This window comes from Oryctolagus cuniculus, chromosome 12, assembly GCF_051225735.1.
Source record: "Oryctolagus cuniculus isolate XC-2025 breed Fujian yellow rabbit chromosome 12, ASM5122573v1, whole genome shotgun sequence".
NCBI lineage: Eukaryota > Metazoa > Chordata > Mammalia > Lagomorpha > Leporidae > Oryctolagus > Oryctolagus cuniculus.
Genome location: NC_142878.1, coordinates 90,614,714 through 90,633,171, shown reverse-complemented (window position 1 = coordinate 90,633,171; position 18,458 = coordinate 90,614,714). Strand labels below are relative to the sequence as shown.

General features: G+C 47.1%; 1 protein-coding gene and 1 pseudogene across 9 annotated transcripts in view; both read right to left on the bottom strand.

The window, feature by feature from the left end:
• The window catches only part of MAP2K5 (mitogen-activated protein kinase kinase 5), a 270,153-nt gene that overhangs the window by 73,195 nt on the left and 178,500 nt on the right, over positions 1–18,458 (bottom strand). For 5 of the 9 annotated variants that reach the window (XM_089310609.1, XM_089310611.1, XM_002718071.6 and 2 more), the window contains one exon: positions 12,259–12,288. The exons of the other annotated variants lie outside the window; for them this stretch is intronic. In XM_089310609.1, the coding sequence (XP_089166735.1) occupies positions 12,259–12,288 (30 nt within the window). The remainder of the gene's footprint in view (positions 1–12,258; positions 12,289–18,458) is intronic. 9 annotated transcript variants of the gene reach the window in all.
• Positions 13,020–13,153, bottom strand: LOC149123158 (U2 spliceosomal RNA; annotated as a pseudogene).

Below are 18,458 nucleotides of genomic sequence, written 5' to 3'. Positions count from 1 at the left end.
GTAGGAGAGGGAGAAGGAAAGAGACAGAAGTCTTCTATTTCTATCTGCTGGTTCACTACCCCCATGGTTGCAATGGCTGGGGCTGGGCCAGGCTGAAGCCAGGAACCAGGAGCTTCTTCTGGGTCTCCCATGTGGGTGCAGGGGCCCAAGTACTTGGGCCATCTTCTACTCCTTTTCCAGGCCATTAGCAGGGAGGTGGATTTGGGAGTGCAGTGGCCAGGATACGAACTGGTGCCCATATGGGATGGGCGGCATCGTAGTCGGCAGCTTTACCCCTTATACCACAGCTGGCCCCTGAGTGGCTTCTTTAAGGTTCCTGAACTGTAGTGGCAGAGCTAAGGCTTAAGCACAGGGCTTGTCCTCTCCTCTAACTGTCACTGAGTATTTGGACAAAGCACAACTCTGGAGTTCTGCTTTCTTTCCTTGGGGGCACTATGGACTTTGAAGACAGCTCCCCCAGGCGATGTTTCCAGGCAACCAGCAAAATGATGCCTCATGGGTTTAGGCTCTACATATCATTGCACTCTTCACAATTTATTTTCTTTTATTTGCAGAGGGTGAGGGAGAAGGAAAAAGAGAGGTAGGGAGGGAGGGAGAGAAGGGGAGGGAGAGAGGGAGAGAGAGAAGAGAGGAAGAAGGAGAGGGGGAGAGGGGGAGGGAAAGAAAGAGGGAAAGAGAGAGAGAGGGAGGGAGAGAAGGAGAGAGAGAGAGAGAGAGAGAGAGAGGAGAGAGAGAGAGAGAGAGAGAAGAGAGAATTAGATATTTCCCATGTGCTGGTTCATGCTTCACAAGCCTGTAACAGCTGAGGCTAGGCCAGGAGCCAGGAACTCAAGCCAGGTCTTCCACCTGGGTCACAGAGATCAAGTGAGCTATCACCTGCTGCCTCCCAGGAATCGCATCAGCACGAAGCTGGAATCAGGAGTGGAGACTGCACCCTAACGTGGGAACCAGCATTCCAAGGCACGGCTTACGCTAGCTGCTGCACCAAGCCCAGCCCCTGTGTGGTTTTTAAGCCACCACATATTTGACAACACTGTTGCACCTGCTGGAATTCTGAGATAAGCTGCAAGTGTAGCCAGTAACACATGGTCATATGCCATGAGCAAACGCAATCACACATGATTAACATGTGCCTCACTGGCTTCACTGGAAGCGATACTGAAAAGGAATTTAAAGAAATGGAGCTGTGGCTTAAGGACAAACTGGGCAAAGCTTGACTTTCGTTTCAGACTTTTAGTTCACACCTCTCATCTATCTATATATATACATATAGATATATCTGTTTTTAGTATTTACTTATTTGAAAGGTAGAGTGACAGAGAGAGGGACAGACAAATGGCCCAACAACTCAGCCTGGGCCAGGCTAAAGTCAGGAGCCTGGAACTACATCCTCCCAGCAGAGGAAAGGCAACCACAGGAGTATCTATTTGGTCCAGGGTTTTTCAGACTCCCTTTAGTGCAAACAAGATACTACTTAGACCCAGCTGTAGAAGTCCCAGGGAAGCACAGGGCTGCTTCTGTGTCTGTGCACAGCTGCATGCCAGCTGTGGGGTGGGTCCCCATCTCCTTGGTGAATCCTCTTCCTAGCCTTCTGCCCATCGTGGGCAACACCATGCAGGCCAAGGGAACTGGGGCTGGGAGACAGGGTGGCCAAATGACTCCTAAGACAAACCAGGACCAGCATTGGAGTGGTCTCTGTGTGCGTGGTCGGGTGGTAACCACACAGTGACAGTGGCTTAAACTGCCACTTGCTGAGTGTCATTTGCTGCCTCCTGGTCCCCTCTGCTCTGAGTCTCTGCAGCTTTACCAGCTATACCATGGCGCTGGCCCCAGGTCTGCCCCCTTTTAATCTGGGATGCCAATGAATTCCCAGCCCCCAATCTATCCAGGTGTTCTATATTGAACACTGGTGAGCCAAACACTTGGTGCGACACAAGCTGATGTCTCTGTTGCCTCTGCTACCATGGTTGCTGATCACTCTTCCCCCCAGGAACCCACATGCAGCCAGCAGTTACCCGGCATGCACAGCGCACTCTGGGACAGGGATCGCCACCTCAGCAGACAGCAGGCAGACGCGTGCCCATGGGAGCTGGACAAGATTACCCGGCATGCACAGCGCACTCTGGGACAGGGATCGCCACCTCAGCAGACAGCAGGCAGACGCGTGCCCATGGGAGCTGGACAAGATGACTGTAGGATACCTTCACATTCTGAGAGTCCAGGATTGCAGGAAGCAGCAGACTGCACCAGGAAAACCCAAGTGGGGGGGGGGGGCCCTCTCCACCACACAGCCCAAGAGCCAGCCTGAACTCCAAGTTCAAACTTCAGTTATGTTGCTGGGCTGAACCAGCTACTTTAAAATTGTGGAAGGTCCATGGTCCCCAGTCAGTGGACTAGGAATGAGTAGATTTTGTACATTATCCTGTATATTATGATTGTGATTATGAATGATAAATTATAACTCAAAAAGGAAAGACTGCAAAGGAAGGCCCTTGTGGGATCCAAAAAGCAATTCATTTTAGTCCTACCTTGCAGGGGACGTGATCATATATTTTCAGAGTTACATAGGTAAATCCCCGAAGTGCTTTCTGGAAATATAAATAACACTAATATTACCCTGCTCTTGTTTACCACCTTGTATTTTTCACAGTGCTCTCTTAGGCATTAACTCACTGGGTCATGACAATTTCTCCCCAGCAATCTAGAAAATGTCCTATGAGGTGGCAAGGCTAAGTGACAGAGGTAAAGGGAGCCCTCAGAGGTGACACCAGCTGCCCTCAGGGGCAGAGACCTTCCAATGCAGTGGTTCCCAGCTCAGTCTGTCTCCCATCACCTGCAAGGGAACCCATGGTACTCGGAGGCTCACTCTCTCTATCTGGTTCCTGCTACACCTGTCGTGCCCATCGTGTCCATCACTTCCCCCTCTCCCTCTCTCCCCTCCTGGTATTGCGCTGTGGTACCCGTTTAGTTAAATCACAGGAAGAAGACCAGCTACAACTCACTGTCTGATTGGTTTCTCTTTACCGGTAGGTTTCCTTCTGCCTTGAGGGCCTGGACTGTTCTTCCCCACCCTCCTAGCCCCAGGGATCTCTTTGGCTTCCCGAGGTCAGTGGTTTGCTCCCCTTTCCCCTTGGGGCCAGGCTGTCCCACCTCCTGGGAGGTTTCTTTCATATCAACTACCATTTATTTGCTTTATGTTCCCTACCTCCCACCACTGGACTGCACTCTGTGGGAGCAGGGACCACGCCTGTTTTATTTCTGTGCTTAGCCAAGTAGCAGGCACGGAGCAAGTGCACAAAGATAAATAAATGTTGACGTGAACCGAGATGGACGTCACAAAAGAACTTGGAAGGTGGCTGTAAAATCAATCCCAACACAGGCTGAGTGCCTTAAAAACAAGATAGAAATCACCACCCTACACATTCCCCAATTGAGCTATGCACAAGTAACTCATCTTTAATGGAAAATGCCATCTTTCCAAGCTCCACACATTTGGTGGATGATTTCTCTTCCATTTCTACTCTATTTTAAGGACAAATGAGGAACCCGCCTCCTGTCTTTGGCAACAGGCTAGGAAAATAAAATTAGAGACCTCTTGAAAAGTTTGAGGTAAACTGGAAAAGGACTCTGACATGGGTAACTGTGTGTAGGTGAACATTTTCACATCACTTAAATTTTACCTCTGCGTTTAACAGAGCTTAAATCTGTTTTTATGCTCAAAACATTAGTATGTTTTAAAGCTCTATATCCTAAATAGTGAGGATAAATTAAAACATGTAGGCTAGAAATCTCTTTTGGACAAAAAATTGCATGTACTCTGATCTCTTCAATTATTGCCAATCAAAAGTTGAGTGCTTGAAGTTTGGGGTAATTATCCACTGCTATTTTTTCTTTCTTTAGACTCACACAAAAAACTGGATACTTAAAACCTACTGAAACCCATGATGTTTTTTAAAGATTTTATTTATTTTATTTGAGAGTTAAAGTTACAGACAGTGAGAGGGAGAGTCAGACAGACAGGTCTTCCTTCCGTTGGTTCACTCCCCAGCTGCGCTGATCCAAAGCCAGAAACCAGGAGCCAGGGGCTTCTTCCTGTCTCTCACATGGGTACAGGGGCCCAAGGACTTGGGCCATCCTCTACTACTTTTCCAGGCCATAGCAGGGAGCTGGACTGAAAGTGGAGCAGCCAGGACTCGAACTGGCACCCGTATGGGACGCCAGCGCTGCAGGCAGAGGATTAACCTACCACACCCCGGCGCTGGCCCTGGCCATTATGTTCTAAACTTCAAAAGTTCATGCCACAAAGGATAGATTCCAAGTTTCTTTTTTCAAACTCTGTAAGTATTCTGCAATTTTAGGCATGATCAGTATATAGTACATTAATAAGATGATGACACTTATGGACTAAATTTAACATCAATTATAGAAGAAAATTACATGATCAACATCAGGATTAGTAACAATAAACCAAAGGTTTTAAAAATATGAATAAAAATAGTTGTAAAAACTCTAGCATTTCTGGGGGCTGGAGTTGTGGCATAGTAGGGTAAGCCTCTACCCATGGCACTGGCGTCCCATATAGGCGCTGGTTCGAGTCCCTGCTTCTCCACTTCCCATCCAACTCCCTGCTGATGGCCTGGGAGAGCAGCAGAAGATGGCCCATGTGCTTGGATCCCCGCACCCATGTGAGAGATCCAAAGAAGCTCCTGGCTCCTGGCTTCAGATTGGCCCAGCTCCAGCCACTGTGGCCATTTGGGGAGTGAACCAGCAGATGGAAGACTTATCTCTCTCTCTCTCCCTTTCTCTGTATCTCTATACCTCTCAAATAAATAAATAAATCTTTAAAAAAAACCTTTAGTATTTCAACATTTGCATTTGAAAAGCATTTCATGTTTTTAAATAGTTTTAAGAAGATATGCTATTATGAAACAAATATTCTGTCCACAGCACAATTTATTACTACAAAATAAATGAATGTTTAAAAGACAGTCTGCCAATTGAAAAAAAAAACCATTAAGATAGCTGGTTTCCAAGCCAAGTTAAACAAGATATTTTCTCCATGATAAGTTGCTTTCACTTAAATGAAAACAGGGCAAATTTGGTCAATAATATGGATTGCATATAATAAAAAGGACCTTAGATCATGTTAATACAAGGATCAAAAAGCAGTGAGCTCAATTAAAACCACCCAATTATTTAGCCAACTTTCAGAAACAGCAAATAAATGAATCTGTTTTAAATGAAACTGCTCCGATAAGTAGCTTTCTGACCTAGGAGTAGCTCTCACGAGCAGCAATCCCAGGGAAGGCAAGGCAGAGCCCCCAGATCACACAGATGCAATCAGTCACAACAGGAACCCCGGGCCATGGACACTGGCTTAGTCAGCAGCAGGGGGTACTGAGGCAGCCGCCCCCAGCTCCTCTCATACTTCGGTACATCGTATATACACCTGTGTGTGTGTGTGTGTGTGTGTGTGTGCACGCATGTGAGCACGTTTCTTTCTTTAAAAAAAAATTTTGTTTTATTTGTTTGAAAGAGTTACAGAGAGAGGTAGAGACAGAGAGAAAGAAAGGTCTCCCAGCCGCTGGTTCACTCCCTAAATGGCTGCAATGGCTGGAGCTGAGCCAATCTGAAGCCAAGATCCAGGAATTCCTTCCCTGTCTCCCATGTGGGTGCAGGGGCCCAAGAACTTGGGCCATCCTCTGCTGCTCTCCCAGGCGCAATAGCAGGGAGCCGGATCAGAAGTGGAGCTGTCAGGACTTGAACTGGCACCCAAATGGGATGCTGGCATTTCAAGCCAGGGCTTTAACCCGCTGAGCCACAGTGCTGGCCCCCACATGTTCTTTTACTCTCAATCAGTTGATGTATCTTGGTGGTTTTTTGTTTGTTTGTTTGTTTGTTTTTTGACAGGCAGAGTGGACAGTGAGAGAGAGAGACAGAGAGAAAGGTCTTCCTTTGCCATTGGTTCACCCTCCAATGGCCGCCTCGGCCGGCGTGCTGTGGCCGGCGCACCGCGCTGATCCGATGGTAGGAGCCAGGTACTTATCCTGGTCTCCGATGGGGTGCAGGGCCCAAGGACTTGGGTCATCCTCCACTGCACTCCCAGGCCACAGCAGAGAGCTGGCCTGGAAGAGGGGCAACCGGGACAGAATCTGGCGCCCCGACAGGGACTAGAACCCGGTGTGCTGGAGCCGCAAGGCGGAGGATTAGCCTAGTGAGCTGCGGCGCCGGCGTATCTTGGTTTTGACAACAGGATATTTTCATTTCTGTTCTACATCAAGAAAAGGCCAAAAATATGCTGTTAAGAGGCCACATATGGGGCTGGCACTGTGGTGTAGTGGGTAAAGCCACTGCCTGTGATGCCAGCATCCCATACGGGCACCATTTTGAGTCCCAGCTGCTCCACTTCTAATCCAACTCCCTGCTAATGTGCCTGGGAAAGCATCAGAGGATGGCACAAGTGTTTGGGCCCCTGCACCCATGTGGAAGACCTCGAAGAGGCACCTGGCTTCAGACTGGCCCACCACTGGCCGTTGTAGCCATTTAAGGAGTGAACCAGCTGATGGAAGATCTCCCTCTCTCTGTCTCTCCCTCCCTCTCTGTCACTCTGCCTTTCAAATAAATAAATAAATCTTAAAAAAAAAAGAGGCCACATATTACACCACTAAGAATGCACGTCTTGGGGTGCATGTTCAACCTACCAGTGAAGACCCTGGTTAGGATGCCCGAGTCTCACACTGGAGCTCGTGGGTTTGAGTCCCTGCTGACTCCTGGCTCCAGCTTCCTGCTAAAGTGCACCCTGGGGAGGGGCAGCAGGTGAGGGTTTAGGTAGCTGGGTCCCTTTCACCCAGGTAGGAGACCTGGATTGAACTCCCAGCTTTGGCTGGGCCCAGCCCTGGCTACTGTGAGCATTTGGAAATTGAAGCAGTAAATGGGATCTCACTGTCTATCTATTTCTCTACTTCTCAAACAAATAAATAAATTTTTTTTTAACAACATGAAAAGCAACCACAATACATTAAAAACCCTTTCCTATCTGCTTATGTTGAACTTGTGCTGGGCTTTTACAAATGCCTCTTTTAGACAAGTAATATGTCATCATTTTGTTTAGCTAACAGCCCTGGCCACCCTGTCTCCTTGAGTTAAGAACAGTAGATCTCTATTTCGAACATTGGCAGTCAAAGCTGGCAGAATAAAGGAGAATTAGCCAATTGGGAGCAAAGGTTTCTAATGCCCAAGATTCAGACTTTCCTTTTACTTTAATCTTAATTATCCTATTTGGCCAGATGATGGTTCATTTTCTTTTTCAATAGAAGTGATCTTCTCTATATATTGCCATAATTTATTTGAATGGCATTCTTATGTATTTTTTTAACAAATAACGACACTACTCACTATTTCTCTTATCTTTTTGATCCTTTTTACTACTTATCATCTTCTTTATTTGAAACAGATTTTTAACAGATAATCTTGATCATTACAACAATATCTGGCTTGCATTTTATTCAAATAATTCTTAAAAACAGCTTAAAAAGCCGTTTGGAATAACATCAAGCTTGCCATCAATCAAACGAAAAAATTCCGCTGGCGGTTGTATAAACATCAGATCAAGTCTGATGTCTTCGAGGATTTCAGAGTGAACCATAAAAAACTCCATTAACTTCTGACAAAGAATGCAAATTAATCACAACATGGGGTGAAATGAAATTAAAGGCTCTTTTCTAATCAATGACAAGGCAGGATGAAATATTTGTTACTCTCTCTGCACTCGGGCTGCCTGGGATGTTTGCAGTTCCCTTGCAAAGCCCCAAATGTAAGGTGTGAGTACAGATTCACCCGCGGTCGCTGTGGAGCCCCCCCTCCCCCGCCCCCAGAGCTATCTGCTTACAAGTCATGGAGATTCACAAAACACACTAATCATCCGAATCTCAGGTGCATCCAATTTGTTATTCACACTCTCCCATGCCAGTGAAAAGCCTGGCGCAGACAGATGCACCAGGAACCCTAAATGACAGTTTTGGCCTCCGGAAGCACGATCACTACAGCAAAATCTAGTACAGCCTCCAGGTGAAATGTCTGGAGCTCCATATGGAGCAGGGAAAATTAACAACAAGATGAAAATCACTGCAGCAGCGGGGAGCCGGAATTTTTGAAAAAAAAAATGAAATTTAAAGATGAAGAAAGAGAAGTAATAAATTAATGGGGTGTGAAAACATTCAAAGCTTTACAATACCGGGGGCATTATTTGCTCAGATTTCCTCCTCCCCCCTTTATTTTAACTTCAGGTCATTTTGATGTAATTTATTAACCAAGATCAGGAATTGTAGCCAAAAGAAGAACGATATTTTTACACATGCACCAGTCCTTTAAGTACATCTGTGTCTGCGTTAGCTTCACTTTCCTGTGGCATCTCTGCTTCCCCGACGTCCCGGTGCCAGAGCTGACGCACCCCGAGGAGCAGCCCCAGCGCATTTCCTCTCAGCCTAGTGCCGGGCGCTGCTGTAGAGTCTGAATGAAAGACGATGATTTTTTAGCAGGCAATCCTTTTCGTTTCTCCTTAACTACGGTGTCGTTAAACAAACCACTGCTCACTTTTGACGTCAACTGGATTTGGATATACACGACTAACCACACACAGCTGCAGTGCCTGTCCAGACTACCGAGTAAGCTAAATTGTTCAAAACACTGGTTCGCAGAAGAATGTTTAAAAAAAAAAAAAAAAGCATTTTTTCATTATCCTACTGCAGACTGTGCTTCACGGGCACCCAGGGGCTCCGGGACCCTCTGGATCCCACTAAACGCATGGCAGGAGAAGCAAAAGAGCTCTAGGGAATGGCCCTGTGGGCACCTCCAACGGCTCAGCCCCGGAGGCCTCCCCAGGGCAGACAAGGCACACCAGGGGAAGGGCTGAGTGGGCAGGAGAGCAGCGGTGGGGCTGGCCAACCACAGTCCTTTGCTGGAACTGCCTGCAGGCCCTGGCCCTAACTGTCCCCATTTTGTGGCCTCTCTGAGCCTGGAGCAGCCTGGAGACTGGCCGGATGTCTGCACATGGGATGTGCAGGTAACACAAAGTGTTCTGGATTGCCGTGCAGTATAGGCGCTGGCTGGGGCACGCTGCGGTCACATGGCTACGCATCTCTAACAGCCCTACGTGGCTCACCACTGAGGCTAGGCAACCTCCAGGCCCCCCTGCACGCTAAAACAGACCAACACCTGACCACACAACTGCACACACTGCGAGTCTCTCAACAAAAGCCCAGGTCTTTAACCTTCACAGTGTGGTCCCAGGCCACTGGCTCTCCTCACATCTTCCCCATACCCCTCCCTCATCTGAGCCATCACGGGATACACACGGTGTCACCAGCAGGAAGAGGGGCTGCTAAAGACCCTGTCAGCGGTGCCGATGCTGGGCTAGGGGGAGGGACTGTCTGCAAACCGCCCCTCCCCCCAGCGCTCCCTTCCAGTGGTGGCTGCAGGTGGCTGAGGACACACTTCTGCAATCTTGGGTTTGTGGCTGGAAATTCTGTTTGGCGCTGGAGCCCAACATGCAGGCCGGTGGGGTGGCCCTCTGTCCTTCTCTAAGCGGTCTCAAAGCCACGACCTCATGTGAGCAGCACGTGTCTGCGGATCAGATGGAGGAAGCGCCACTTCAGAGAGCAAACGGAAGCTTCAGGGAGTTAGAAAGCAAGAGCTAAGGCAGAGCTGGGCTCCTGTTTCCCTCCGCTGGCTCCTGGTCTGCAGGCTCTCTCCCGGGCCACACTCCTCAACTCGCTGACTTCCCACGGGGTTTGGAGCAGCAATTCTTTGGCACTGTCCCCTGCCCTGGGCACACAGGGGTTCAAAACCACATGGTCCAAAGGACAGAGGAAAGGCTTCCGTGCGCTCCAGGGAGAGCAGTGGGTGCTAACTAGAACGAGGCGGTCATCAGCTTGGTGAACCGAACACTGCTTCGGCCCCACGGCTGTGTCGTAAGGTAGCAAGATTCTTGCCACTGGAGGTAGTCAAGCAGAGTATGAACGCCGGCTTTTTCAGAGACGCAGTAGAGATGTTTGATTTGATGACGTCGGAGACGCCTTCCAATCCTTAGAGCCTGCGGCTCACTCCTGCCCACTCCGCCTGGGATTCAAGCGAGCCACGCCAGTCACCACGTCTGTGCAGCAGTCCAGGCGCACCAGCATGGACGCCTCACACTGGAACGGAAGCTATCTCGCGGAGAGACCAAGAGTTCCCATGAGATTAACACGGGCCAAAGGGCAGGTGTAGCTTCACAATCCAGTCTCCGTGATACCATAGGGATACCCGTTCTCCTTCCTGTGCTTCTTCTGCCAGGTCTGGTGGCCAGGAGGGGCAGGAGAGGCACTTATTTAGCTGGAAAAGAAGCGCCAACAGCACCCACAGTCACCCAGGACTCCACATCAGAGCCCAAACTCCTGCTGAAAGACCTGGGCGACAGCAGGCCTGATGATACCACAGCGGCTCCTGTTTCCTGACAACAGTCCTGACTGGGTGACAATGTCTGATCACGGCTCCAGGAATACAGTTGGCTCCCCGCACTCTGGCATAAAGGGTATTGCTAACCGGGGGGTTCGGCATATTAGAATTTTCCAACTTGCACTGGGCTGATCAAGTAAACAAACAGTAAGCACAGACATTCCAGAAAAAACACTGCAAAGGGAGAGAGCCTCTCCCCAAACTTGCACAGTCTGCAAGGGCTCCTTCACTCGGCAATCCGTTTCTTCGACTCATCCCTTGCCAAATCTTATTAATTATTCTTGACGTTGGGAAGCTCAAGAATATAGCTACATCCTTAATCTTGTATTAGATGGCTTACCAGTTTTCTACCAAGGCTGTCTGAGAGACACATCGTATTGGGCCTCTTCTGTTCATTTTCAAAATTTCAGAAGACTGCCTAAATTGTCTACACAGTGAATTGTTTAAAAATTACTGGCAGAATAAGAGGCTTACCAAGATAAATATTCTAATGAGCTATAAATCCTGAAAATGTGATTTTAATTTGATGGGCTACCTAGAGCTAACAGCAAGGCTGGGTGTGCTAGCGTCTCGCTCAACGCCAGCGTGCACGCCAGGCGATTCCATGTCAGATTTTCTCTTTAAGGAAAAGAGTATGTTTAAACAAAGAAGCCCACACGTTTGCAAGCAGAAACAAACACTCTCGGACCTCAGAACTTGGGTGATCTCTCTACCACTTATCTGACAGCTGTAACCAAGAAAGGCAAAGGATACAAGAGAGACATTTCAGCCAGTGAAGGGTCTTTAAATGCCCGCATGGGTATCAGAAGAATTTGCTTAAAAATCGCTTCTAAAGATGGCAGAGAGAATGAGCTCCATCCTATTATTCAATAACCATGTTTGTGATGCATCTGCATGATCTAACCATGCATAAATTAGTGTGTGTAATACAACACTTATTTGCATAATAATAGCAAGTTAATAGATGCTTAAAGAGCAGAGACCAACACCACCTTTAAATCAGACATGCCTCCAGGCACTTTGGCCTGTACAGCCCAAGACGCCAGAAAAACAGCGAGCAGCAACCAGAGGGAAACAGTCAAAACATTCATTCTTCACCCTCTAGACGCTCTACTCATCCCCCCCCAATGCCGGGGACTCATTTTCAAACCGCAAAACGGCTTTAGATTTTAAGTGCTAGCACCCTTCTATACCAAACATCTTAAATGATCGAGATCAGGATCAGCATGCTAGTGTAATGGACTGTTTGTTTTCTTAGCAATGTGCATGAGGAGAAGGAAAATCTTAAAAAAAAATTTTCAAAATCACACTTACATAAAACCGGGGGCTTGTCTATTTGCTTAGCAAAAATAATGACCCAGGTTAGACATTTTCCCCCTTCGTCTCAATGCTTATTCCACGTAAGTTTAATTGAATCCAAAAGCTCAAAAAAGTCTATCAAGAAAGCGGCTGGGCCTTTCCTCCGACCTCAATATGAGCTCACAGAACCAGGCGGAAAAGGCAGAGCACCGGGCGGGGCGGCGTCTTACACAAAGGGAGAGCAAGAGGATGGCTTGCAACCTTTAACAAAGGGGGGGGGAAACCCTGGAGTTTAAAAAAAAATCAAAAATCAATAGAGACTTGTGGATGACTCCTTTAAGACATCCCTTTTCAATTTAGCAGGATAGATTTATTTGTATGTGGCTCCAATGTTCACAATTGCTGGCTGCACCTTCATACATAGGAATGAATGTCACAGTGGCAAACGGCAGTAATGAACAATCTTACCTGAGGATATGGAAACCTCCCAAGAGCAAGCTGGGAAAGGAAATAATATTTGTCTAGTTATAGATTTGCATGCAGGGCAGAGCTCCTTAAGACAGACAAGCACCAAGTTTCAGAATTGCGTCTAGCAAATATAAAAAAGCTCTCAACTTCGCATGCATGAACTAAATTATTGCTGTAATTACATGAAAAGCTGTATTTAGAATGGACATTTTCAATGGACAATGTTGCATCCCTGATGGAATATTCTGGGTTTAATCACTCAGTGCGATTCTTGTGCAGTATCTCTTAGGAACATGCTCAGTGTTCTGGGTGTTATTCACATGTACATGTGGTACACGACACTCTCCCCTAGACAGACCTGCAAAACCGTTGGCTTCTCCCCCCACGAAGCAGAAGCATCTAAACGTTCCCAGCCCACAGACTTGCAGAGTTTTCAGTTACAACTGTAAGTGAAAGGTGGGAGGAAGTAGGGGAATGAATGGGCTCTATCACAAAACTGAAAACTCTGCCATCAGTCTCATTCACTTGTTAAATTTTTTTTTTTCATTTATTTTCTATCCATTGTCTCCTACCAAGAATTGAGCCTTCCCCAATCTGAGACTGGGAAATGGCCATCTTAGCACTGTCAGAACTGTAGGTCTCAGTCTGAAATTGGGAAAGGCGAATCCCGGGAGCTTCCGGTTGGGGCTGATTTGTAAACTGCTCTGTGTTTCTGTGCTGGCCACTTAACTTTGGTTTTAGATCCTCACCTGTGAAAGCAAAATGATTCAACCAGGAATAGACTTGATATTGTAAGATCAAATTTAACAAACACACTCTAACTTATGTGAAGAAAACAGTGGCAAAGTTGTGCACGTTTCTACACTTGATCTTAGCCAAAAGGCCGAGAAGCGATAGTTGTGCACGTTTCTAATGTGAGCCATCCCTCATCCAGAAACCCTTTCCAGGTGCTTCTAACTACTTTCCAAGGTGGCTGGCAGCAACGCCCAGGGCAGGTGGGGGTGGAGGTGGGGCCTCCTGCTGGAGTGCAGCTGAGAGCCCAGAGTCCCATGGGAGGCACTGGGAAGTCCTGCCCAGGGACTGAGCCCGACACTAGACGCTTCTCCAGCTGGTTGCGTCGTCTTTCCAACCTTCATAATGGGACATGGATGCTGCTCAAATATTTCTGCACTCCTTGTTTGGAACTGTGTTCAAAATCATTGTGAGTGAGAGAAGAACATCTACCTCGTGTTATTCAAGTTCACCTTATCTTGGATTTAAAATTTCACCTCTGTAAGGACCTATGTCTATTACTCAAACACAAAGTCATCTACAAAGAGTATTTTGTTACTTAGTAAGGACAGACATGAAGGTGCTGAGGTTTGCAAAGTTGGAAAACCAGTTTGAGCGACAGCAGTATAACAGGAATAAACCACAAGAGCTTGTAAGGTGACTACTTTGATAGGGCCAGCGGCCATACACTAGGGTACACCCGGGAGTGTGGGTTTCTGAATACCCAGCAGGCTTCATTACCTTGTACTCATACCTTCTGTACAAATATTCATTGTTACCGATACAGATTTTCAAGATACAAAGTTACATTATCATTGTTTCTGCTTCCTCGGTACTACTGCTTCCTTCAAGTAGGAATAACAAAACATCCTGAGATGCAGTGATGTTCACCAAACTCCCTTACAGAATTTTGTGTTGGTCGTCTCTGTACTGTACTCCGTCAGGAAGGGGAGGGACTCGCCTCTCCCACCCACTGTCCCCACCCTGCCCCCACAGAACATAGGCTGTAGATCTGCCCTGGGTTTTAGAAATACTGTGTGCTTCTGGCCAATTAGAGTGTGCACGTTGACTGTCCTCGCTGGTCCCAGGGCGTGGGATGGGGTGGGGGGCTCAGGACTGGTGCCATCAGGTGAGAACTGCTAGGCGAGAGCTGTCTACTTCTGCCCGCACTGAGAAAACCAGCAAGGGGAGGGGCCTCTCCCCTAGGAAGGCAAACTGGTTACTAACTTCTAAAAGACACTTTGGACGTTCTGTCTCAAGCCCTGTACCATTCCTTCGGGTACATGTTAAACATGTCATTAGGGACCGTGGAAGAAGTCTGTCTTCTGTAGGAGGAAGACATTTCCCCACCACACATACAGTCAAGATCTAAACTAGCTGGCAGGGGCCGATGCCGCCCACTGATTCTTCAGTTTAGAGAATTAAGCAATGCTAAATGGAAGCTTAAAAAAAAAAGAGGCACAGGGCTAAAACATGATTTCTTCCCATTTCAGCACGAAGCCTCAGTGCTCAAGTACTCACCCTGGAGAGGCCAGGGTCCCAGCAACTTGGGAACATGCTCTAGTCTACCATGCCCCTGGGTTAGGACGGGAACAAAGTCAACAAGGCTGGCACTGCCATTCATTCGATCTGCAAGAAACCACCTCGCAGGAGGAGAGAGGAACTGCAGGGCAGGCTGGCCAGTGGGGAGCCTCTCTGTCAAAGTCTGCATGGGAACAGGTGGTGGCGCTTGAAGGGCTCAGCCCTCTCTCTTGGGTCTGGCTTTGCTTGCTTTGTACGTTCCTCACACTTTGCAGCAACCCAGTCCTCTGTCAGCTGTGCTTACAAAGGGACGGCTTCTAAGACGTCTCAAGAGAGGGACCAAGGCTCCTTGACCTTGACCACAATGCGCTGTTGCAGCAGCGGCAGGACAACGGTTCCTCTCCTACCCATCATCATCCTGTGCTGCTCCCGCAGTGGGCTGAGGATTCCCGCTCTCTGCCAGCAAGACCGGGCGGCAGCCCTATTAGGCTGGTGCAGCAAGCAGTTACCTTAAGGCCCCGGGATGGGACCTGTCTGTCCTTCCAGGGCTAATGCACCTGCAGTGTCTGCATCCTACACTTGAGGCGAAGTAGCAGGCAAACCGCGAGGCTTCACTTCGAACTCTTTTTATCAAGTTCTGTTACGAAGCGGTAAACAAGGCAAAAGGGCTCCTGGAGCAGAAATGGCTGCGTGCAGAACAAGTTCTTCATGAGGCTGTCAAAAGTCAAAACAAACACGGAGCCCTTCTGGGGACGAGGGAGCCCATATGCTCTGAGTGAGTGTTTCAGAGACAGACGGACCTGGGGCCATTCTGTATCCTTTACCCCTGCTGGTCTATTAATCTACTTGCATTTCCCCAGTTTTTATTGTCAAGGTATTATAAATTAGGAAACTTACAAAAGAGAGTATGTAATCTTCTCTGAAATGGCCTGCAGATATGTCACTGTACTAAATGTGCTTCAGATTTAATGAAGCTTTAATGTCCTTTTTAATTTTGCCTGTTTCTGTATCACCAGGGGTCGGGCAAGGCAATCAGCACTCAAGAGGGTGGTTTGGTTTAAAACTAGGAAAAAACTCATTTGCTTATGAGTTGCACTGTATTTTCTTAATTAAATTTACTGAGTAAAATGGTTTAAGTTCAGCCAACCAATGACCTTTGTATGTAGATTTAGATTTATAAATAGGTTAACAGTTAAAGTAAAGGGTGGGGGGAGGAATTGCAACAAAGCAAACAGATTAGAGCTAAGCCAATAGAAATCTTTGCTCTCTTTATCATCTTCACCAAAGCAGCATTTAAATACTGTATGGCAGCTTTAAGTCCAGTTTTGTAAAAGTGCACTGAAAAATGTGGACCCATGTAAGCGCCAGCTATTCATCACGGAGCTCTCACTCCCTTTCCGTTCCCAGGAGGGGAGCGGCTCACACTGCCAAAGATGGGAGAAGCTTTATTTGTGGGTTTGTGTGTGGTGGGGGGGAGGCAGTGAAGGGAGAGACAGGATTCTGCTCAATGTTAAGTAAGGTTCCCCTGTAAAACCAGTACTGTCCCTCAGCATCCCGACTGCTCTTTGCACACTGTGATGCGCCTGAGTTGGCAGCATTTGCGTATTTTGGGTTTTACCATCTAAACGACACGTATATTTGCTGTGCAAAAAATCATCAACAATCGCCAAATCCCTAACAACTGCATGACAGAGAGCTTCGTATTTTAATAAAAGTTTTCCTTCACTGACAAAAGCACAGAATGGCTTTTGTTGGTAATAATGAGGCTGCCGTGAAGTCGTCCCAGTCAGGGGACGCATACGATGTGGCACGAAGGTCCTCGCAGGACACAGACCCACAACATGTTTCAGTGATCCAGTTCCCTAGTCAGGGCACTGCTAATGCTGTGGGAGCACTTTTACATTCACGGCCACGCTGAAGAGTCCTGGGTTCTTTCCTTTAGTTCTTAATTTAGACATATTCTGTGTTTCTCACATAACTGTGGGTTGAAAATACGCGCTTTCAACACAGCCAGTGATCTAGCTGAAGGAGGACTTTACAGGCTGAAATGCACTAAGAGTTGTTCTTAATTACCTTGTGCACATTTTACACAATTAAATTTCCATCTAAGGATTTCTGCCTTCAGATTGTGCACGGTAAAACCTTGGCTTTTTACAGAAATGCGGCAGACAGTCTGGAACACTCAAGACACAGGGAAACTTTCAAAAGAATCAGACTTAACTACTGGATTACATAAAATTCCCTCGGTGAGATTTCATCCCAAGTCCAATTTACCCAGTCCTTGCGAAAGAGTTTAAATCATCTGAAACTATGCTGGCCAAGAGCCATAATAAATATTAAATACCTCAAAAGCTACCCCAAGATTTTACTTTGCTTCTCATGTATCAATTTCACTGTCCCCTTACTGAATGGTTTAAAAACAATCCCAAGGATATAACAGCAATTTACCAGTGTTAAAGTGCTTTGGAGGTTAAACTGACAACAAAGAAGACAGAAACACAAAGCGTCTTGAAGTAGGGTTTCAATTAAATGTGGAGGATTTAGTAATGCAGGACCAGGAAAAAAAAAAAAAAAGAAGAGTTACAAATTAATTTAATCTTCTGCCTATAGTTTGCAGCTGCACTCCAAAGCGTCTTGGGCTTAGGAACAAAGCCTCACAAGGCCTCGCAGTGAGGAAAGCTTCAATTTTTAATGTATAATGCCATTAGCTGATAACTTGTGGAATCTGTAACCCCTGCGGAGGGGCATGAGTGCGCGTAACAGAGACTGATGAAGTGACATATTTGTTCCTGTCTGCAACTATGAGGAACGGGGCTATTACTAACACCATCGGGCCCAACAGAAATATGCCCGAATAACCTTTGGGACCCTCCATGTGATCGGTTCTCGCTGCATCAAATATATTAAAATCAAAACCTAATGCACTTTAATTAAGGACAATTAGTTTGTTTTACTATGACTGGTTAACTTGTTATGATCTTATCATGGGCTGCAGATGAAAGACGGGATAATAAATGCAGTGGAAGCATCAAACTGTGCACACGCCTTCCATCCAGGCTAGCTGGCACTGGTGTCTATTTAAGGAAAGTGAAGGGTGCCGTCAGGAGAGGGGTGCAGAAACAGTTCACTCTGGGCCGAGGACCGGGGCACTCATGCCTCTATTTCTCCTTCCTCACGATATGTCTGTTTGCACATAACACTTTCCTACACGCTGTAAGGACTTCTTTAACACAAACAGAATTATGGCCCAGCGGAGGCACCAGAAGCTTAATTAATTTGCCCAAGGTCACGCTGCAAGTTGGTGGTGGAGCTTGTTAAATTACTCGAACGCTGGGCTCTGCAGATGTTTTGGCAACGGCACAGGACCCTGTCTGCAAAGGCTCCCGAGGCTTCTGGTGCAGTGGGTGAACCCCAGCAAATAACTCATTATGTCTGTGCGAAAAGCGCCATGGACTCCCGAGAGCTGGCCAATGCGGTCCTGTCTTTGTGTAGGGAGAGCCTCAGTGTGAGGTTCCCAACAGGAGTGTTCCTGCACATGGGCCAGCGCTTCAGCAAGAACTACGCGTCCTCACTGCAGGCCACTGATACCAAGTGGATTTATTGTGTCTCAAGGAGCCCAAATGCAATAGTAGCATAAAGCAATAAACCCAGCACTTCTGCATCCCTCAGAGGGTCCTGTACCCCATGCGAGATCACTAACAGCAACGGAGGAACGACAGCATTACAAATACATGTGTCTAATACAGTGGCTTGCTTTCTTTAATTAGCAATGGGCTTAGGACAGTGGACACTCAATCGAGGAGAAGGTACCAGTAATTCACAAGTACAATACCCTGATGCTGCTCCTTTAATTGCGGTATTTGTTTCACTGTTAAAAAAAATGATCGCTGGCTGCAGGCCTCCCCGTG